Source organism: Hippopotamus amphibius, chromosome 7 (assembly GCF_030028045.1).
Source record: "Hippopotamus amphibius kiboko isolate mHipAmp2 chromosome 7, mHipAmp2.hap2, whole genome shotgun sequence".
Lineage (NCBI taxonomy): Eukaryota > Metazoa > Chordata > Mammalia > Artiodactyla > Hippopotamidae > Hippopotamus > Hippopotamus amphibius.
The window spans coordinates 11126948-11149024 of record NC_080192.1 but is presented as its reverse complement, the minus strand read 5'-3'; the positions used below and the strand labels follow the sequence as shown (position 1 = coordinate 11149024).

The following is a 22077-nucleotide window of genomic DNA, read 5'->3' as shown; positions in this document are numbered from 1 at the left end:
ACATTGTTTGCTTTTCAGAAACAGAAACCACACTAAGGCCAACGTACACTCCCTTAGCCTGGTGTAGGGAGAAATGTGGATGTATGTATTCCATCCTCTGGAATGCTATGTAGCTATTAAAAAGAAAGAATAGTATGGAAAGATCTGAAAGATACATTAATTGGAAAAAGCAAGGTCCAGAACAAGCTGTTGAGTGGAATCACATTTCGTAGGTGGGGAGCCTGGAGGGAAGTGGTCAATCTAACCTGAAGTTTATAAATGCAAGGGGAGACTTTGCAAGAGCACACAGCAACCCACACCAGGGGTTTCCTCTGGCGAGGGATGGAATCAGGACATTTTTATTCTATACCCTTTCAAACTGACTTTTTAATATTTGTGGGTTACTTGTGTAAAATAAAACCAATATTTTTAAAATTACATTATTGTGTCAAAAGCAAGGGAAGTAAAAAAGAAGAAAAGAAAGAAAATCAAATACCTATCTGTTATCATCATAAAAGCAAACAGAGCCGTAAGGCCAGGAGTCTCAGATTGGATTACACGTGTTTTAATGCAGCTCTAGCCTGTTTTCAAGACACACACCCCACACGAAGGGCTTGAAAGTTGAAAATATTAGGATGGAAAAGGCAAATACCAATAACAACAACATGCAGATGGCAGTGTTAATATCAGATTAAACAATATTTAGGGCCAAGTGTAGTAAATAGGACAAAGATGGATATTTACAACAAAAGTAAATAACAACCTTGAAGATACAAGGACCACAAACCCTTTTAAACTGAAGGGCATAAGCGAATCCATAAGGCAAATCCTTATAAATTTAAGAGGTTCTGATAAAACTAAAATTTCAGTTGGCAAATGTAATGTACTTGCTTCACATGTGGAAAATCACATAGACGAAATACACTTAACAAGGATTCAAGGAACCAGCCCGGTACAAGGCACACAGTGGACACTCAACAAATACGGGTGAATGAATGAGAGAAGTTATTTAAGAACTGACACTTACATAGCATCTGACTTTATGCCAGGCACTTTACTCTCTTAATTCCCCTGGTCACCTGTGAGACAAGCATGATTACCATCCCATTTTACAGATGAGGGAGCAGAGGCACACAGAGGGTTGGGAATTTGCCTAAAGGTAGTAAATGGCTGAGTTGGGGTTTGAATCCAGGCAATCTAACTATAGAATCGGAGGTATTACCCTCTGCTGCCTCTGGAAATAACTTATATAAAACAATAATTAATAAGTGAGATTATATAGGTGAATAAGTATTTTGTAACTGAATAATATATAATATGTATATAATATATAAAGGTATCTTTTCTTGCTTTTTTCTTTTATTCCTAAGGAATAGATAGATGATGGATAAATAAAAAGATAGATGATAGATGATAGATAGATAGATACATAGATAGATGATAGATAGATAGATAGATAGATAGATAGATAGATAGATAGATAATAGATAGATAGATAGATAGAGAGATAGAGAGACAGACAGACAGACAGATAGACAGGTCGATCTACTTAGCCACAAGGAAAAGTTTAAGGAAATTCCAGAGAGGAGGAATTTATTTATTGTATCGTGGCTATGTTTTCTGCCACGATACAATATAAGTAAAAATCAGTAATAAAGGGTGTCAAAGAAGAATCTTGATTAATTGCTCATAATTAATCATATTGCAAGCAGTTTCTGCCCATCAATGGGCAGAGGTACAGCTCTTGTGTGAGCACTTGCTTTTACACCAAAGTCCTCAAAGTACCATCCCCAGACCGAGAGCATCAGCATCACCTGAAAACTCCTGAGAAAGACAACCTAGGGGTCTCACCCAAAACCTACTGGATCAACAACCCTTTTGCTGTAACAAGCTCTGCGGCTGATTCTGGTGTATGATAAAGTTTGGGAACAACTGCTCTTCACTGCAGTTGTCTCCTCTGGACACACAGAAAATTCTGGGGAAGAAGCCAGGGGATGGAAGGCAGATGCAGACCCCAGCTGAGTCAGAGGAAGCAGACAGACCTCTCCAGGCCTGTTGTCCCTCCTCAGTGGTGCTGGATCCTGCAGTGGCTTCACCCTTGGAAGATGTGAGTTATACTTTGTCCATCACACTCAGCCTGGCAAGGGCATCTTGGCCAGGGTAACTTAGTCTGAGCCCCTACTTCCAGGAGTTTGCCCTGGAGAGGTGCCTGGCATGCTCCAAAGCTGGAGGGGAGGCAATAGTCACCTACATGCTACAGGATGGGTGGGGGTGGGGTGGGGACACCTCTGCCTGGGGTCCCCTGGGATCAGGATGGGGCTGCTGACTGCAGGAGGCACAGGACTGGCCAGAGGGGACTAGAGTAACTGGTCCACAGCTGGAGGGAGCTCCGCTTAGCCCTCAAACTCTGGCTTTAAGGGGGCCGAGGTTACAGCGTGACCATCAGCCAAACCAGGACGGAAGTTGGGGTTCTGGTCTGAGGGGAGGCCCAGAGGGGGCCCCTTGGAGGCAGAGGGGGCCTCTGGGGGCAGAATGAATGTCAGACTTGCAGTGGTGACATCACCAGTGACCACAGTGCCATCCTCAGGACTCTGAGAGCGAGTGGGCAGAACTGCGGGGACCCTGTCCTTCCGATCCTGACCACCCACCATCAGCCCAGGCTCCGGAGGTGCAGGGCCTGCCTCTGACTCCAAGGAAGGGCTCCCCTTGGTCCCTTGGCTGGACTTTGTGTCCGCATCCCTGACCTTGCCCTGCCCCATCACCTGGGCCAGCGGGACCAGCTGCACCTGCCCCCCTGCAGGCAGACACAGGTACTCCAGGGACCCTGGGGGCTGTAACTTCCTGCTCACACCTGTCTGGGGGGGCACCTGCTGGCCCACGATGTCAGGCAGGGAGCGGCTGTGGGGCGGCCCCAGGTAGGGGCCGTTGAAGTCAAAGCCAGAAGCCTGGCTGTCGGGTCTGCTTGAGGGGGCGGCCAGGCCTGGGGCGGCACTGGGGGGCTGCTCCTTGGGGAGGTCCAAGGCTTCCAGAGTCGTGTCAGGCTCAGAGGATGAGTCACAGGCATCTTTAGGGTCCTCTGTGGTGAGAGGTGACACCTCATTGTGCCCGTAGTCTACAGGGGACACCCTGTGGGGAGAAAAGGGGCAAGGATGTTGGGACCACCCTGGGCAGATGCTTCAGCTCACACACAGGGCCTGGGGGTAGGATGGGGGCCTGGCCCCACCCAGAGCTCACAGAAGACGGAGAGCATGGTGAGCTGGGGGAGCAGGCCCAGAACAGGAAACCAGGCGCTCCTTCAGTGCCCTGAGGGTCTCCAGCCTCCATGCTCTTGTTCAAGGTCCCGCTCTGCCTGCTGTGTCCCCTCGCACAGTCTGCTTCCTGCCATCACCCAGCTCCAGGGCCCAGGTCAGTGCCCAGCCTGGGCTCAGCCATCCTCTCGTCCTTCACCTCTCCCACCTGAGGGAGAGTGGTGAGCTGGCGGCTCAGGTGCTGAGGCCAGGAGGGTTCACAGACCCTCTGCCCCGCCGTGGGGCCAAGGCAGCGTGGGGTCTCCCTGGGCAGCAGGGCAAGCGGAGGTCCTCTGCTCCAGTCTCTTGCTTCTGGCCACGCCCCTCGTTAACCTGGGAATTGGGACGTTCTTCCCTGTGTCCACCTGGGACACCTCTTGCTTTAGGGCAGCCAGCCTCTGCTCATCTTTTCATACTGAGCCCCGGGCCAAGGCCACCTGCTCTGAGCCCCTGATGTGCAGGATGGAGCCGCCGTCCCACCTCCTGGGGATCCCGCACCCGACACTCACCCCTGCAGCTCAGGGCAGCTGCTGCCCCACAGCCCCTTGTGCGGGCGGCTCGCGCGGCTGAGGATGGACATGCTGTCTGGGAGACGGAGCCCGGTGCTCCCATTCTGGGAAGAGAAAGGGTATTCGTGCCTGTGGGGGTGGGGCTGCTCCAGAAGGTGAAGGTTGGGGGAGGGCCTTGAGGGTGGCGGGGATTCAGGAGCCCCCAGACATGGCAGAATCTCAGCATGGGCAGGACGGGTCACAACTTCCTGACACCAGGAAGACGAGGCCAGAGAGGGGCTGGGACTTCCCCGGGGTCCTGGGGCATGCAAGGGCGGGGACCCTGACCCCCAGAGGATGCTCATCTGGGCCGTCCCTGCCTCCACGCTCACCCCCACTCTCCTCCGCCCTGGCCGTGAGACCCTCCCAAGGCAGTTCTGGCCCTGCCTGCCTCACCAAAGGGCTCCCGCTCCCCAGGGGCTGGCACCCACCCCAGGGTCCTCTCAGCCTCACTGCCCACCCCTCTCAGTTCCCTTCTCGAAGGAGTCTTGTCTCCACCCGCCACATGCCTTCTGCCTGCAGTGGCCTCTCCCACCTGCCACCACCCTGCATCCTTCAGAGCTCAGCTCTGCTGTCTTGTCCTCGGGAAGCCATTCTGCCTCTCCCCACCCCACCTGCCCCGATGCAACTAAGCCTCTCCTTGAGTCCCCCTGGGTCCTGGCATCCCCACACCACCCCTCTCCGCTGCCCCGTGGGAGTCCCCGCAGGCAAGGCACCCTGTGCATCTGGAGGTCCCAGAGGATCGCAGCACTGGGCCTGCAGGGGCCAGCCTGGCTCTTAGAGCTTCCCAGACCCTGCCCTGGCCTCCTACACGTCCCACTCAAAGCCCACAGGAAGGGGAGGAGGACATGGGTGCGGGGACGCGGGCACAGGAGCACAGGAGCCGCAGCACCTCCAGCCCCCTGGCCGCCCTCACAGGCAGCTCCTACCTGGAACAGGTGGCTCTTGCTGGGGTTGGGGATGTTCTCCTCCCACTTCCGGTTCAGCCTGGAAAGACAGCAGAGAGGTGAGCGCTGCCCAAGCCCTCAGGGCAGCTGCCTTGTGCCCATGTATTGAGGTGAAACTGAAGCCCAGGGAGAGCGCAGATTTGACCAAGGCCCCACAGAGTGTTAGTTGCAGAGCAGAGACTGGAGAAAGTCAGCTGTGGGGTCCCTGATGCCTCTTGTTGCCCTGAGTGGTCGCTCCCCCACACATCATGGAGTCCCCTTACCTGTACCCGTAGACGCCACAGAAGCGCAGGACTGGAAGCAGGGTTAGGGTGGTGACGACCAGGATGAGCACCAGGACCCACACGGGCAGCACTTCCAGGCAGCCCGGAGGAAAGAGGAACATTAACTTCTGGGGAGGGAAATGGCTGGAGGCTCAGGAGATGGGGTGAGGGGGCAGGTCATTGCCTCCCAGACTTTCTCGGTGCAGGTGCCGTGCTTTAGAATCTCACTTCTTTGGGTGGGGCAGGACACAGAGGGTTCGATTCTGTCCAGGAGCAGGAGGTACCATGGTCTGGCAGGGCAGTGATTGCGGCCCATGGCAATGATGGGGGACTTCCTGAAAGAGGCAGCACGTAAACTGGTGTCGAGAAACAGGGAGGGGTGTTGAGGACCAGGGTGGACTGGCGTGGCAGGCATGGGGGAAAGCATGCTAGCAGAGGACCCAGCAGGGACAAAGCCCATCAGGAGTCCCCCACACTTCCTGCTTGGCGGCCTCAAGCCCCTCACAGGCTGGGGCCCTCAAGGACTCCCCTCTTCTCCCTTCCTTGGGCCTGGTGGTCCAGCCCTCCTTCTTGCTGGATCATGGCCCCCTTTTCTTGGGCTCCTCTCCTGCCATGGCTGGTTATGTATGGACTTGGGTCCTTGCTGCTAACCCCTCCTTCATCCTTTCTGAAACATCCCCCTAGACCTAGTCATGTACTTGAATCTTGGTGGTCACTATGGTAAAAGGTGAGGCATAAATGAAAGTGGCAAGTTCAGAGAAATGGGAAGGTTAAGAAATCAGACCAGGACTTACTTGGTGGCGCAGTGGTTAAGAGTCCGCCTACCAATGCAGGGGACAGGTTCGAGCCCTGGTTGGGGAAGACCCCACGTACCACGGAGCAACAAAGCCTCTGCTGAGCTGAGCCTGCGCTCTACAGCCCACTAGCCACAGCTACTGAGCCCGTGTGCCTAGAGCCCATACTCTGCAACAAGAGAAGCCCCCACAATGAGAAGCCCGTGCACCGCGACGAAGAGTAGCCCCCACTCACCACACCTAGAGAAAGCCTGTGCGCAGCAATGAAGACCCAACAAGACCCAACGCAGCCAATAAACAAATAAATAATTAAATTTATGAAAAAAATAAAGAAAAGAAATCAGATCACAACCTTTGAATCCCAGGCTCCAGTCTGTAGCTCCTTTGCTGCCATGGTAACAGGAAACTCAGGCTGAATGGTCTCTGGGTGGTGGCTGCCACAAAGGCTAATGAAATTGTGGGCCACATTAGTAGAGGGCTTTACTCCAACTTGAGGAAGGTGAGACAGAGGAACATGCTCTCGTCTGCTCTGCTTAGGAGCCATGTTGGGTTTATGTTACATACCAGGTGTCACTGTCCAAGGGTTGTTGATAAGCTAAAGTGTGTAGAGAGAAGAAAGCAGATTCCCCACGTGTAGGTGTGCAGGTTGTTCACTACACAAGGACACCAGTGCAAGTGCAAGTGGCAGAAATCCAGCCTGAGGCTCACATGCCTATGGTCGTGGGTCTGTGGAAGATGCCTTTTCTAATTCCCACTAGTTTCTAGACAACAGAGGCCCAGGAAGAGGGGCCAGATAGAAAAACGCTTGGGTATGGGATCTCCTTGTCCAATGTATCCCCCTCCTTTGCCCAGTGGGGCTGTGCCAGGAGGGGTGAGTATGGGCTGGGGAGACATACCCCACTCAGTGTCCCAGGAGCTCTCCTCACTCCACTTGCTCCAGGTCTCATTGTAGCTGTCGGGGTTGGGTTTGACTCTCACTCTGGCCTGGTACCTGGTGGCGGGCTCCAGAGGTGGCAGGGACGTGGTGTGGGCGTTCAGGAATTTCTCTGCCTTGGTCTCCTGTGGGTGCAGGTGTGTGAGCAGGTGTGCTGAGGTCTGGTGCACGTGAGCACAGCTATGAAGCCCTCCCGCCTCAGCACCCCAGATTTTCTGCTACCCATCAGCCCACAGCTCGTAGTCACATCCCCAGATCTCAGGCAGCATCACTCCCACCATGGAGGACCACACTCGGTGCCCACAGAGGGACAGCACCCGCACAGGGCCAGGGACAGCACCTCTTGCAACGCACCCCATGGCATGTGACAACACTGAGGCCCAGAAACCCTGAGGAGTCAGTCACCACGTCCCCCTCTCAACCTCCCAGCTCCTCTTGGGCCAGCCTGGACCCTCATTACGGCCTTCCTGGGAGTGCAGTGCAGGAGGACTGGACTCTGGACCCTTAGACAGACGTCCAGGAGCCCAGGGAGCACTCCCAGCTGTACCACTGACCCAGCCCCTCCTGGTCTCAGTTTCTCTATTTCCAGCCTGAAGAGCTGGGGCTGGCTCTGAGGTTTCTCATCTGGCCTCTGTGGAGCCCCAGCTTCTGCCCACAGGCCCTGAGGGCTGCCTGCAGGTGGGGGCCAGATACTGAGCCCTGGCTGGGGCCCCGCCCGCCTCACTGGAAGCAGCTCTACCCTGAGCAGCTGCACATTCGCATTCTGGATGAGATTCTTGTGAAGAAATGTCCCCTTTATGACTTTTGAAAACCCTTCCTTCAGCTGTGTCTCAGCCCCCCCTGTCCTGAGGTCCACACCCCCTTTGCAATTCGGGGTCACGTGTTCATTATGGCCAAGTTCACATCACCTCTGTGAGCCTCAGTTCCTTCACCAAGGGAAGGCACAGTGACCTGCTGACCACACAGGGGCATAGCCACCAAGTCCCAGTGGCTCCCTGTGACGGGTCACCTGCTGGGAGCCAGGCACATGGTGGGTGAGGCTCTCCCTGGTGTTTCTCGCAGTCCTCTCCTCCCATCCCATCCAGGCCCCTCCCTGGGCACAGGCCCTCACCTCCCATGAGGCTGCATCTTTCTTATACTGGACCTGGAAGATGCGACTTATGTATTTGTCGTGCATTTTTCCTTCTTTCCAGTGCAGGATGTAGCCATCTCTGCCCTTGGTCATGTTGAGGGTCGGGGGAGCCATCTGAACTGCAGGGAGGGAAACTTTTAGAGAACGTTGTTTCCAGCATTCCTCCAGTGAAACATTCCTCATGTTCCATGCTGGTCACAGGTGCTCCATCCACTGACCCAGGACCCCAGCTCCCACCATCAAGGGTCTCTGGGCCCCTACTTGGTGTGCCAGCATTTATCATGGCTGGACCAGCTCCTCCCTGGGAGATGCTGAGATAAGCTGCAGTCTGTTGGGCAGTAATGAGGTGCCTGGGTTACCGGTTACTCATGGTAATTGAAGTAGCCACATTTGACAAGCTGTGCCTTTTACCGGAAATTAACCAGGGCTGAGTCAAAGTCATCACTTTGATAGCGTCTGTTCCAGGCACCTGCCTTTTATGCTACCTTGAGAAGGGGAAGCGGACAGAGTTTCAGGCCCTGGAAAGGCGCCCTTCTCCCCCCATGGCTCCTGCCTGTCTTCTCTTGGCTGCCACTCATGTGGGTTTGCCGGGCGTGGGACAGACCCCTGTCCTCCGGAGACTGGACATCTCCAGAGGGAACTGGGAGGGGCTCACTGCAGACACACCATCCAGGCTCTCAGAGGCCCAGCCCCCTCGTCAGCACTGGACACAGGCCGAGCTGTTCCAGTGGCCCTGTGCCCACCCCTCCCTGAGGCTGACCCTCGGGGCAGGATTTGGAGCTGCCATGATGAAAACACCAGAGAGAGGCTGTGAAAGAGTTAACAAAGGCCCCCAAAGATATCCACGTCCTGCCTCTAGAACCTATTACCTTACATGGCAAAATGGACTTTGCAGGTAGGATTAAGTTAAGGACCTTGTGATAGGGACACGATTATCCAAGTGGGTTCTAAATGTAATCACAGAGAGTGAAATTTCCTGGCAGTCCAGTGGTTAGGGCTCCGCAATTCCACTGCAGGGGGCAAAAGCCCCTTCTCGTTCGAGGACTTCCCTGGTGGTCCAGTGGTTAAGACTCTGTGCTTCAAATGCAGGGGGCACAGTTTCGATCCCTGGTTGGCAAACTAGGATCACACATGCCATGTGGCGTGGCCAAAAAATTTAAAAACAAACAAATAAATTTAATTTAAAAAATAAAATAAATGTAATCACGGGGTCCCTATAAGACAGAGGCAGGAGGGAGATTTGACTACAAAGGGAAGGAAGGCAGTGTGGCAGGAGCAGAGAGAGATTCAAAGATGCTCCCCTGCTAGCTTTGGAGATGGGGGGAGGGCCAGGGGCCAAAGGATGCAGCTCTAGAAGCTGAAAAGGGCCAGGAAATGGATTCTCCCCTAGAGCCTCCTGAGGGACTGCGGTCCTCCTAACTCCTTGGCCTCATCCCAGTGAAACCAATTTTAGTCTTTATTATTATTATTATTATTATTATTATTATTATTCTTGTAATTTGTTGCAGGAGTGATGGGAAACTAACACAGAAGCCAAAGATTCCAGCCCAGACTCTGCATTTGATATGTGAGTTTATCCAGTTACCACCTCTCTCCAAGCATCAGTTTCCTCATCTGTGAAACAAAGACCATGGTCATCGCTCTTCCTGCTCCTCAGGACAGGGCTGAGGGCCACGGGAGAGAAAGGTGAGTCTGAGCTTTCTACCAGCTCACCAGTGGCTCATAACTGGGATGAATGGTATCCGATGGGGAAATAGCTTGCTTACTGGGTCCAACAGGACAAGGTCTGGCTGATCTATCCTGGGACAGCAGGTCTGAGCTCTCTTAGGGTTCAGGCCGTACAGAAACTGAAGGACCATCTGGCTTTTGCAGGAGGAAATGCTTCCAGATTTTTTTGGAAGGGGAAGAGGAAGAGAAGCAGGCTCTCAGAAGGGAGAAGAACAGCAGCCTCCTGTCAGACCTGGGCATGACCCCTGATCTCCTTCTTTCCGCTGTGTGACTGGGGCCTCCTTTATAGACAAAGAAACTGTGTATTAGTAGAGCCATCCTGGGGAAGCCAGAGATTTCCAACTACTTCTACCTGGCACGCGTGCTGCCCTTAACCAGAGCCTCAGGGACTGTGTCCCTCACAGTTAAAAGGACAGAGCGAGGAACACTCTGTGATGCGAGGAACACTCTGTGATATTGAAGTGCTGGACAATATGTACATGCATAACTGAATCACTTTGCTATACACAGGAAACTATAACATTGTTTTTGTAAATGTTAAACATTGTAAACAACACTGTAAATCAACTGTACTCCAATAAAATTAAAATATTTTTTTAAAAAGTGTGTATAAAAACAGATGATTGAACCTGGTGTACCCCCCAAAAAAATAAAAAAAATAAAAATAAGATATAGACTTTCAGCAACTTTGGAGTTTATAATACAGCAATGTTGTCTGTAATGACAATGTTGTGCATTAGATCTACAGGACTTATTTATATACTGATTGCAAGTCTGTACCCTTAAACAACATCTTGCCTTATTTCCTCTATACCTCAGCCTCTGGTAAGCACAATTCTACTCAGTTTTTATGAGTTCGGCTTTTTTAGATTCTACGTACAATATCTTGAAGTATTTGAAACTACAAAATTTTTATATTGAGTTTTCCTTCTCTAAAAATTGTACTAACAGTGTTCCCTGGTGGTTAAAAAAGCACAAATAATAAAATCTCTAATACTAGGTTTAGCTCAAATCTGAATTTTAAGATATTCTTTGTGTTGAAGAATATGTGATTGCCTCAGTGGATTTCTTTTTTTTTTTTTTTGCTATTTATAGCAAAATACAAATATTTTATTTAAAAATGGTCACATATGACAAAAATTTTTATTATTGGAAAACTTAAAGAAAAACAATGCTTTCTTTTAAACTTTCCAAATGTCTGCTGTTTACTCTGTGGTGTGTGTGTATATGTGTGCAAGTGTGTGTGTGTCTACATTTGTGTATGTGTTGTAAATACTTGCACACAGGTCCATTTGCAATTCTGCCTCCTTGAAGACCTACTGCGTTTCTCTCTTTTTTTGAATTTCGCACAATTACCCTGGGAGCTCATCAAATTTGCAACATTTTACTACTCTGATTTACCCTTGGATTCTTCTCTGTCCCAACCTAAAGTGTGCTTGAACCACAGTCTGCACTTACGTTGTCAATCTAGTTAACACAGACAGGATAACATACCAAAAAAAAAAAAATCTACTTTTTTTCAAATTTCTCATTGTAATGCATTATAATTAAAGGAATACCAACATACTTTAGTAGTCACCGAATATTCTCAAGTTTACCGAGTATTCAGAACATACCTAATTTCCCTCATCTTTATAATACCACATCCCATTCCAACCCCATCCCAGAAATCAACTAGTAGAACCTCTAAAACCATTCTAAATCTTTCTTCTGTATACTGAATGAAATCAAATCTTCATAGATTTCCAAAATGTGTACCTTTCATATTGGATTATCTACTACTCTCATATTATTGTATCCTTCCTATTTGTAAAATGAGAATAAAACAGTAATAACTATCAAAAAAAAAAGTGTTAGGCAAATACAAGAGGCTGCTTCTCTTTGGGCTCATCAAAGTAAAGCAAGGACAAAATTAATTATTATTACTATTTAATGTTTTCATTAATTAACTTAATGATTAATAATTATCATTATTATAAGAAGAGGAAGAAGAAAAAGAAGATCCTATGTAGCTACATTGTTATTTTTCATCCCTGTTTTGCAGCAAAGGCCTCAAGAAGAAGGACCTCCTTCCTCCCAGCCTTCACCCTTCCCCACACCAGCCTTGACCCCTCCCTTCCCCACCCCCACCCTAAGATAATCCATGGGGGGTAGATTGAGGTATTGAGGGAGGGGGGAGCCTGGGAGGAAGAGGGGGGCGAAGCACAGAGGGCAGACAGGAGGTGGGGAGAGGCCTGTACTGTGAGGCAATGTTTGTACATTGATTCAACATATCTTGAGGGCCTACTGTGTGCTGGTCGCTGCTCTGGGCACAGGAACAAAGCAAAGTCCCTGCCTTGACAAAGCTGACACGACAGATAAACATCTGTCAGGTGGGGATAAGTACTGTGGGAAAAGAAAGTAGGGTGACCCATGATTTCTGGATTGGGTGCTATTTTAAATAAGCTTTCAGAGAAGGCTTCACAGAGATTGTGACATTTGGGCAAAGGCCTGAAGGAGGTGAGGGAGGAAGCCATACGACTTGAGAGAACAAAAGGAAGCAGGTGCAAAGGCCCTGAGGCAGGTTTGTGCCCAGAGAGTCTCCCATTGTGGAGGAGGCTATAAGGCTGAAGTTGAAGTCGAGGAGGTGAGGGGAGTAGGTCAGAAATGTGGGCTCTGATGGGGACCTTGGTAGTTCCTCTGTGCAGGAGAGGAGCTCTTGGAAGGTTTGGGGTAGAGAAGGGGGCATGATCTGGTGATGTGTTAACAAAATCGGATGGGCTGTGATGATTGGGAAGAGATTGAAAGGACAACAAGGATGGGAGAGGGAGACCTCACTGCACTAAGGCCTGCAGTAGACACACGGCCCACTTCTAGGTGTATTAAAAAGATAGAGGTGGCAGAATTTCCTGGGAGACTGGATGTGGCATTTGAGAGAAAGCTATGACAGGATGATCCCAAGGTTTCTGGTTTAAGCAACGAAAAAAGATTTGCCATTTAGGGAAGTGGGGAGGATATGGAAAAGCAGGAAAGGAGGGACAAGGGACATTCCTTATGGAGCATGTGAGGTGTAAAATGACACTGGACATCCCAGTGGAGATGCAGAGAGGGCAACTGAGACCAAGTGGTGTCAGTTGCCAAAGGTCTGGAAACTCAGATTGAAAAGAGAGCACAGAGCAAATGAATGGGGAAAGGATTTTCAGAATTGGACTGATATGTTATCAACTGCATCATTTATATATTTTTTGAGCATTTAAACATTAGAATTACTCCTGTTCAGTTTGGGTTGCTGGACTGCACTTCATGGAAATTGACAAACATGAAGACTGGACCATGAGGAACCCTGAGTTTATATGGATTATGAATGAAACAGTGCTGCCCCAAGACTCTTCATGCAGGAGGCTGGGGTCAAACTTACTGTTCTCTGAGCTCTTTATAAGCTTCTCTTCCTCCTTTGGTCGAACAGAGACGATGTACTGGCTGTAGTTCCTGGGGTCCGGCACAGGAATCTGGCATCGGTGTCAGATGTAGGGGCTTCTGGTCTCCTCCTTCTGCACTGGGGAACATTCTTTCCCCCTGAGGATCATGGCAGAGATTAGGGCAGGGAGAGGCAGGGCCACATGAAGGATGAGATCTCTGGATGAGCTGTGGCTTCTGCTGGGCCCCCAGGGGCAGGAGGAGGCCTGGAGAGGGCGACGCTTAGAGGAGGGGAGGGGACAGAGGCAGGGCACACTCACCCTGCACTGGGGCTGGCCTGGTAGAAGAGGGTGAAGGAGACTGAGCTGGTCACCTCGGACCTCACTTCCCAGGAGCAGCTGAGCAGGGCAGCCCCGTCAAAGAAGCACTGGAGGTTCTGGGGCTGGGCCTCGTCCCCTGGGAGGGAGACAGGCCCTTCTTCAGTCCTCATTCATTGATTCCCTGGCCCTCAGTGGGTTCACCAGGGGACTCATCACAGGGAGGTCATGGGCATTGGGGCCACAAAGACCAGGAGTTAAACTCAGCCTGGCCTGCCAGCTATGTGACCGCAGGGCAGAGAGTAAATTCTGTGAGCCTTCACACCCCCCTGTGCAAAATGGGGAGGGCATCTCAGCTTCGGGGTTTGGGGAGTTAACACAATCACGTTGGTATGTCTACACAGGGTGCAGCCCTCACGAAAACACAGCTGCCCACATGCCATTGTGATTAAACTGCAGTTGTTCCTCCACAGCAAGTGGGCAGCAAACTGGGGCCAGGAAGTGAGTAGATGCAGCTGCGGCCTCTGCAGAGGCACAGTAGGGACGGAGTGGGCCAGGGAATCCACTCCGAACATGTGGCACATAGCATCCCTGGATCCCGCAGTGTGGACACCCGGACCCCTTCTGCCCAGGCAGAAGGCTGTAATGAGCCTCCTTCCCCAAAAGGGGCACTGTGCCAACCAACTCCAACTCTGTTACCTGGCTGGGAGGCCCATTGAACCACTGGGCTCCACTGGCTGGGCCGACCCAAGAGCCCCGAGCCCGGGGCCAGCCTGGTGCGCACGCGGGCCTTGTAGGTGCTGCTAGGGATGAGGTGCTCTGGCCCCAGGATGGCCCAGGAGGAGTTGGAGTAGATGGTGGACGCATCCTGGGGGAGAGAGGGGCTGCTGGAGCAGGGCCGGCTGGGCCAGGGCCCTGTGGGCTTGGGGCACAGCTGGTGGGGTCCGTACCTCCCAGGGGTCCTGAAGCCGCCTGTAGACCACCTCAAACTCCAGGCTGGACAGCCAGTGGCTCGGAGAAACCCCGTGGGCCACACTCCAGGACAGCAGGAAGTGGTCCCCGGTGGCACTGATGTTGAGGTCCTTGGGTGCGGGGGGCTGCACTGCAGGGAGAGGAAGGAAAGGGGCCTAAGGGGCTGGTCGACTGTGCAGGAGGTTAAGGGCCTACGTGGCCCATGTGTGGACAGACCTGGGTTCCAGGCCAGGCGCTGCCCCCATGGGCTGAGTGACCTGGGATAAGACCCTCTCCCCTGTGGACCTCGGACATTCATCTGCTAAACTTGGGGGATTCAGTGTGAACGTGAATAAAGCTGTGCAGATTGCTGGGCTCACAGAACACAAGCTCCATACACAGTGCTGGCAAGTACTCTGCAAATGGAGTTTCCTCCTGTCCCCACGGCCCACCAGGAGGGCTGTGTGGCCTCCTTCCCAGCAGAGGGCGCTGTGACTCAGCTTACTGCCTCTCCTGTCCACACTTGCTCATCTCCAGTGTCCAGTGTCATCCTGCACCTGTCAGTGCCCAGCAGACATGCCTCCTCCTCTAGAACCTTCTCGGAACGCCCTCCCCCAGGCAGAATCTCTTGCTCCTTTTCCAGGTCCACCGTAGCCCTTCGTATGGTCCTTCCCACCCTGCAGGATTTAGATGTTGCCACATCTGCCTCCCCAAGTAGTCCAGGAGCTTGTGGGTGTCAGGGGTGGGGTCCTGGCCGCCTTCCCTCTCCCCAGCGCCTGAGATGAGTGATTCCGAATGTGGGGGACAAAGTGGCTGAGTCCATGAAGGAATAAGTGAGTACACGTCGGCCACCTTCAGAGACTTTTCATGAACTCATTCCCTCACAGCAGCAGGCAGACACCTGCAGGGACCTGCGGGGCTGGGGGAGCAGATTGGTCCATGAATGGCATGGCTGCTGACTTCCTGAAGCTTCTGTGTGGGACGCTGAGAGATGACTTTCCAACACAAAACATTCCGTAAGAGCCCAACGAGGTGTGGATATTCTACGCTGGACCAGGAACATGGGGTGCTAGCGCATGTCAGAGCTGGAGCCTCAGAGAATCTTCAGCCCAGAATGGCAGATCCAGGCCCCCTGTGCCAGCCGCAGCCCCAGCGGGCATCACTAATCCATCGTGCACTCCTAGCCCCTGAGCCTGTTGTGTAGTGGGACTCCTCAGCCTGGAGCTCTAGGAACCTGCTCCCAGCTGAACAGACTGGGAAACCAAGGGAAAACCTACTCATCCAACCTGAGGGATGTAGTCCACCAGCTCATTTCCCAGATGGAGAACCTGACAGAGGAAGTGAAATATCCAGATGTCCACATGTGCAGCCTCAGAGCAGATCAGACCTGCATCATTCCCCTCCCCGACGCCTTGCCAAGCTTCAGAGGCCTAGAAGTGACATCCTGACTTAGGGCATGCTCAAGGAGGCTAAGCACCATGGTGCCCCATCCCTAAGCTGTCTGGTCTCCTCCACCATGAAGCCTTCTCTGGTTACCAGGTTGTAAGCTCAGTGGGGGCAGGAATACTGCCTGAGCCCTTCAAGGCTCTCCTGGCATATGTAGGTGCTCAGTGAAGGACCAAATTAAGGTTTGAATCCCTTCTACTCCCTAACTGTGATTTGCACTTCCTTCTTCTTTCTATGGTCTGCTCACTCCAGCCTTGCTCTCACCTCCCGCCTGGAACCTCACCCCTACAGCGCACTTACCCTCGCCTCTCCTGGCTTCCTCACTCATCTGACCTGTGACGCTCTCCCCCCACTATTATCTGGAGCAGGGGTTGATAAATTTTGGCCCAAGGGACAAATTTGGCCCACAGCTTGTTGGGAGCAGGTTTTTTTTTTAATGAGAAAAATATTGTGCCATACATCAAAATTCAATGAAATTCAAATCTGTGTCTGTGAAGAAAGTTGTATCAGAACACAGCCAACATATTCATTTATGTGTTTTCATGTCACAATGGCAGAGTTGAAGATTTGCCGCTGAGGCCATTTGGCTGCAAAGGCTAAGATACTTTCCTGTCTGGCACTCTGCAGGTGTTTGCCGACCTTGGATAGAGGGTGACCCCTAAACTGCTTTGCAGGACACAGAAGCATCTCCAGGTCAGGCCCCTGCCTTCCATGCCCCCCTCCTTCCTGCTGCTATCCAGGCCTCTTGAAGTTGATGGTACTGAAATTACAAGTGGTTTTCCCAACTTGCCTCGCCCACCTGAGTTGCCCAGCTTTTGCACACACTCCTACCTCTGCCAAAGATGCTCTTCCCGCTCTCTCCTCCCACCCATCCTTCAGATCTCCCTGCAAAGCTCTCTCCTCCGGGAAGCCTGTCCTGGCCCCCCAGGGGCTCCTAGTCCACTGTCCCTAGCCACGTGGCACACACCCGCCTTCAGTACATGATCACACCCAACAACATCTGCCCTGTGTGCTCTGAGCTCCACCGCGATGGGACGCCTTCTCATCCATCACACACGTTTTGAGACACTGTTTGGAGTGAACTCACCACAGCCTGACTCATCCCCTCCTCCAGACAACAACTTTGTGCTGCTGTGATCAACAGAGCCAGGAAGCAAAGGCTGGAGCCTCCCCCCACGCCATCTGACACTTGCAAGGAGCAGCTAAGTTACAACTTCCTGGGTTTTTAATTTCAGGTCTGCCCACAGCCCCTGGGAAGCCGTTGGCATATACTGCCCTCTGTCTGTTTTATCTGCAAATAGCAGTAACAATACCATTTAATTTGGCATTGTTTGGAGGGTGAAATAAGAACCAGCAGCATCTCCGGAAAGCTCTGACAGGCACGGGTTTTGCCAGGTCAAAGTAAACTTTCATAATAGGACTTCCCTTTTCTGTGTAGCCTCATTCTAAGAAGTAATTTCCCTGAATGCATGAGTTCAAAGTGTTGGTTATATTTCTTTCTAATATATAGTTAAGTAAAATCTAACTATATAAAACCGTCATCAACACCCATCCAAGGCCATTGACTTTCTTAGGCTCTGTGGACACGCAGCGCACACATTGGAGGCCACACAGCGAGGGCAGTAAGGGGATGACCTCCATCTCCAGCGTGCAGGGAGGACTCACCAGGTCTGGCCCATCACTGTCATGACGGCTCATGGTGGCACTTTGGAAAAGTTACATAACCACCCTGGGTCTCAAGTGCCTCATCTATAAAATGGGTTCTCGCAGGCATTGCATGAGACCACATTGAGGAAAGAATTTTCAAGCTATAAAGTTTGTATGTGAATAGGAAGGACTGTTCTAGAAGGGAAGCCTCACGTCTGGAAAGCAATGGCTTGGCAGGTGGTGGAGAATCAGGGGCGGGGGAGGTACCTTTCGCTGGGGCTCCTCACCTTGAACTTTTCCCAACGCCTCCATCTAAGGAGACCATATCCTCTTCCCCCAAGAACCAAACCCAACTCGAGCCGGTGTCTCCACCCTTTGAAGGTTCTCACTCCCTGGTCCACCTCTCGCAACCTAGACACCCCTGTCCACACAGGGGACCACCCTTGGCCAGGGACCCCAGGCCTCACCATGCTGGCTCAGAGTAACGGTGAGCTGGGCGCCCAGAAGCCGGTCCAGTCTGAATGAGAAGTAGTCATCGTCGGCAAAGGTAAATCTCCAGTAGGGAATGACACATCTTCTGGGCACACAGTGGGGACAAGGGCAGTCTAACCAGGGCATGCTGTCACTGAGATCGCAGGACACTGAGTCCAGGGCAGTCCTGCCAGGGGGGAACATAGAATGAAGAAGAATCACTCATTCACAAACATTGCTGAGTGGTTCCTATGTGCGAGATTTTGTTCAGGGCCGGGGCAGTGTGGGCGGGGGGGCGGGGGCGGGGGGGAGCTGGTAAGAAAAAAAAGACACACAAATCCCTGCCTGCAGAGCCAACATCCTGGTAGAAGGAGACACATCTGAAACAACCAGATAAACCAGGTCATATGGCAAGCAGAGGAAACCTTACATAGATAAGGCCAGCAGGGAAGGGGCAGGTGGGGTGCAGCTTGAAGTGGGCAGTCAGGGAAGGTGGCGTGAGCAGGTGATGTGAACGCTAGAGCATCCCAACCTGCAGAGGGCGGGGTGTCAGGATGAGCAAGTGAAAGAGATCAGGAGGCCAGGGAGGCACGAGGCACACCTGGGAGTAGACAGTCCTGGAGGTCAAGGGGAGCACGGTGGGTTCACCTGTGCCAGGTGATGTAAAGGGGTCAGGTAAAGAGGGCTGACAAAAAACTGTCAGGCTCAGCTATGCAAGGACACAGGTGATCTTGACCCGGGGTGGGGGGGGGGGGGGGCCTTGACTGATGTGGTGGGGAGGAAATCCTTATTGGAGCAGATTCTAGGCACCCGATGGGAGAAGGTAGTGGAGTGTTGATGGGAAGGGAAGCAGAGGACAGCCAGGCTGCAGGAAACAGGGCTCAGGAGGCTCCAGAGCTGCAGCCTGGTTGGCATCTGTAAGTGGATCCCGGGAGAGGGCCTGTCGACAGCACGGGGACAGTGGGGACTGTGGTGGCAGTGATGTCCTCAAATAGGAAGATCAGGTGGGACACTGGCTGCGACTTCAGACAGGCCTGGGACAGGTAATCACTGCAGGGTGGATCCAGGGAGGTGGCAGACGTGGGCAGTGTGACCATAGCAGGGACGGCCTGGGGAGCTTCTCTTCTGGGGGAGAGGGAGGGTCTGTGGACCCAGTGCAGGAGGAAGTGGGCCACAGCTGAGGGTGGGAGGTGGGGCAGGGGCTGAGGACAGTGGACAAGGAAGGTGGAGGCTCCCGGAAGAGCAGGAGAGAGAGCAGAGGGCGGTGATGCTGTGGGGTGAGTGCAGCTCCTTTCTAGGGGCACCTCCAGGGGTCTCCATGAACCCTGTGATGCCCGCTGTTTAATTATCTCTATTATGGTGAGTTAGACTCTCACCAAATCCCTGAATGGTGTGAGCACCTTCCCAAATGGGGTAGGCCCCAGAGACCAGGTGAGGAGAGAGGAGAGACCCCCACTCTGGAGGTGGCAGGGCCTGAGGCAGACGTGGAGCTCAGCCATGCAAGCTGGACACAGGACACAGGTCCCGCTCAGGCCACTCCCCCACGTGTGGCCGAGGGGAGGGACCTCACCTTCACAGCCTCGGTCTCCTCATCTGTGAACTGGGCATCACATCCCTTTCCTGCCTGCCTCACAGGCAGGATGCACCAAGATTGACTTCTGCCAGGTGATTTTGTTCAGTTGTGACAAAAGCAGAGAAGATTATCACCATCGGCATCATAACGATGCTCACACAGGAAGCTCTTCCCCCAACGCCGACACCAGCCACCAGCCCCCGGGCCCGGCAGGCCACCTGGTGGGGCAGGAGCTCCTGGGCAGGCCCCTGCCCTCCATCCAGCCCTGATCCTAGCACAGCCCCCGCGGCAGAGGCCCTCCCTGCCCTCGGCCCTGGGTCCGGCCCCACTCACCCTTTCAGCCTGCGGTGGAGGGTCACATTGACCAGCCACTGGGCATCCTGGGTGTCTGCCCACCTGCAGACGATGCGGCTGGTGTAGTCGTTATAGCAGCGCAGGGTCTGCAGCGGGAAGGTCCCTGAAGGGGGGGAGGCAGGAAGGGGGTCACAGCTCTCCCTTCCGATGTCCCTTGTCACCGCCCCTCCCATCCCCTCCTGGGTACCCTGCACTTGGGAGGGGTCTGCCAGAGTCCTGCAGAGGCTCCTGAAGGCCAGGCAGAGGTCCCCAGGGGCCCTTGAAGGGGGCTGGGGACTCTGCAGGCGTGAGGGTGCCAGTGCGGCCCCTCCTGTCTGGAGAGAACACATATTCCAGTTGGTTCGCAGCACGTGTCCTGAGCCCCTGCCTCGCCCTGCGCCCGGGACAGGGTCCCTCCCGCCCCAGGGTGGGCACGTGCATCAGGCACAGGCCCTGCCCCTGGACCCCTGGGTGGGTGCAGCCTGGGAGCAGAGGCACAAACCCACCCCTAAGGGGCAGCGTGGCAGAGCCCTACTCTGGGACCCCCCCCCCCCCCGCCCTGCTCTCTCCGTCAACTGCTGGGAAAGGGAGCGAGGGTCCCGGGGTTCTCAGGGGAGCAAGTTCTCAGGGAGCCCTTGGGGAGGGGGCCTCACTGGCTCGAGGATCAGAGGAACATCTCAGCAGGGCCTCCGGGTGCCGGAGCCTGCCGGCAAAATCGATCAGGTCCTTAGGCAAACACGACGCGGCTAAGAAAGAAAGAAAGACAGACACACAAAGAATGGGGTCGAGAGGATCAGAAGCCCAGAATGTAGACGCATTCTAGGGCAACTGACAAACTTCTTTATTTTACAGTGACTTTTTATAGAGATTCAGGAAAGAGGAAAACATCAACAGCTACATTAAAAGAAAATGATTCTTTCTTTAGATAACAATGTGTTTTTCCTTAGGTTAACCATAAACTTGTATAGCAACTTGTATTGTACAGCCTGTTAAACGATCTCAAGATGTACTTATGAGATAAGGAGTCTGTGTGCACACATACTGCAGCCCACGGGATCACATGCTCTTTGTTTAAGCACTTACTCAAAGGTCAGGGGTGGCGGGACAGAGAGCTATGTTTGTTTTACACAAACCCTTGAATTAAGGCAGCTCCCAGAGCCATGTCCTGGGAGCAGGACCCCTTTTCCAGGGCGGCTCCCCACATCCGGGCAGGAAGAGAGACCCCCAGGCTGAGGGTCCCCAGGAGCAAAGGCACAGAGGTGGGAACTGGTTGAGGCTGCCCAGGTGCTGAGTGTCTGGTGGGGGGGGTGAAGGAGGCTTGGAGAAAGGACTGGAATGGCCGGCTGGGAGGTTAGAGGCCTCGGATGCCGCAGTGAGAAATGTGGGCAGAGAAGCCACCCAACCAGAGAAGGACTTTATAGGAGGCCAGAGGAGAATGAGTGGGCGTGTGGGAGGCGGGAAGAGGGGACTCAGGGAAGATCAGGAGAGAGAAGAAATGGCGGGGGAGGGGGGAGCTGGAGCACAGAGTCTGGAGCTTCCTCAGGGATGGGGTCCAGCAGTGAGGAGGGGGGAGGGGAGGGGGAGGGAGCGACTGAGCTCACCTTGGGCCCCTGCCGTGCCGGGCCCCCAGCAGAGCGCCAGCAGGGTGAAGGCGAGCAGTCTCCGGGCCAGCGCCATCTCTGGAGTGGGCTCGGCTGAGCAGGGCCAAACAGGCACAAGCGGGTTCTTCTGTGGGCAAGTTGAGGGTCAGAGACTCCGCCTGGCTTCCTCCTCCGAGCCTACGTCCTACAGGGGAGATATTGTCCTTCCCTTACCAGCCAGGTTTGGGATTGCTCCTTGTTTTCCAAAATTACATCAATAGTATCTTGTTTAGCAATGCATGGCAAACTTTTAAGGAAAAACCAGGGAAAGATTAACATAGAATCGGGTATAAAAGTTATCTCCCACCTTGGGAAGGGGTAGGAAGGAGGACCCAATTGAGATGGGGTTTGCAAGGAACCAGTGGTGTTTGTAAGGACAGAAATGATTTTGTTTTATATGCCCTCGGCATCCGCCTTCAACTCTGTCCCCCTCTTTCTCTAGTCTAGGCTAATCCATGATCTCAGCTAACGATAACTCTTCACCTAGCCGCCCCGGCACAGCTGGACCAAACCACATCAGTCTTATTTTAAATATTTGATTATACGGAGAAGAGATAAATTGGGAGTTTGAGATTGACATATACACGCTATTATATTTAAAATAGATAACAAACAGGGACCTACTGTATATCACAGAGAACTCTGCTCAATACTCTTTGTTTTTTTCCACTTCTTTTTGGCCACACTGTGC

At 52.9% G+C, this 22077-nt stretch overlaps 1 protein-coding gene across 1 annotated transcript; it reads right to left on the bottom strand.

Moving 5' to 3' along the window:
* Nucleotides 1-2222: 2222 nt before the first annotated feature.
* Nucleotides 2223-21426, bottom strand: LOC130857579 (cytokine receptor common subunit beta-like). Its single transcript, XM_057743339.1, is given in 13 exon segments — nucleotides 2223-3105; nucleotides 3776-3879; nucleotides 4744-4801; nucleotides 5025-5115; nucleotides 6715-6877; nucleotides 7864-8003; nucleotides 13010-13167; nucleotides 13329-13464; nucleotides 14025-14193; nucleotides 14276-14427; nucleotides 17837-18027; nucleotides 19747-19870; nucleotides 21348-21426. Coding segments are annotated over 13 exon segments (2445 nt in total). The 5' UTR covers nucleotides 21424-21426.
* Nucleotides 21427-22077: the final 651 nt, after the last annotated feature.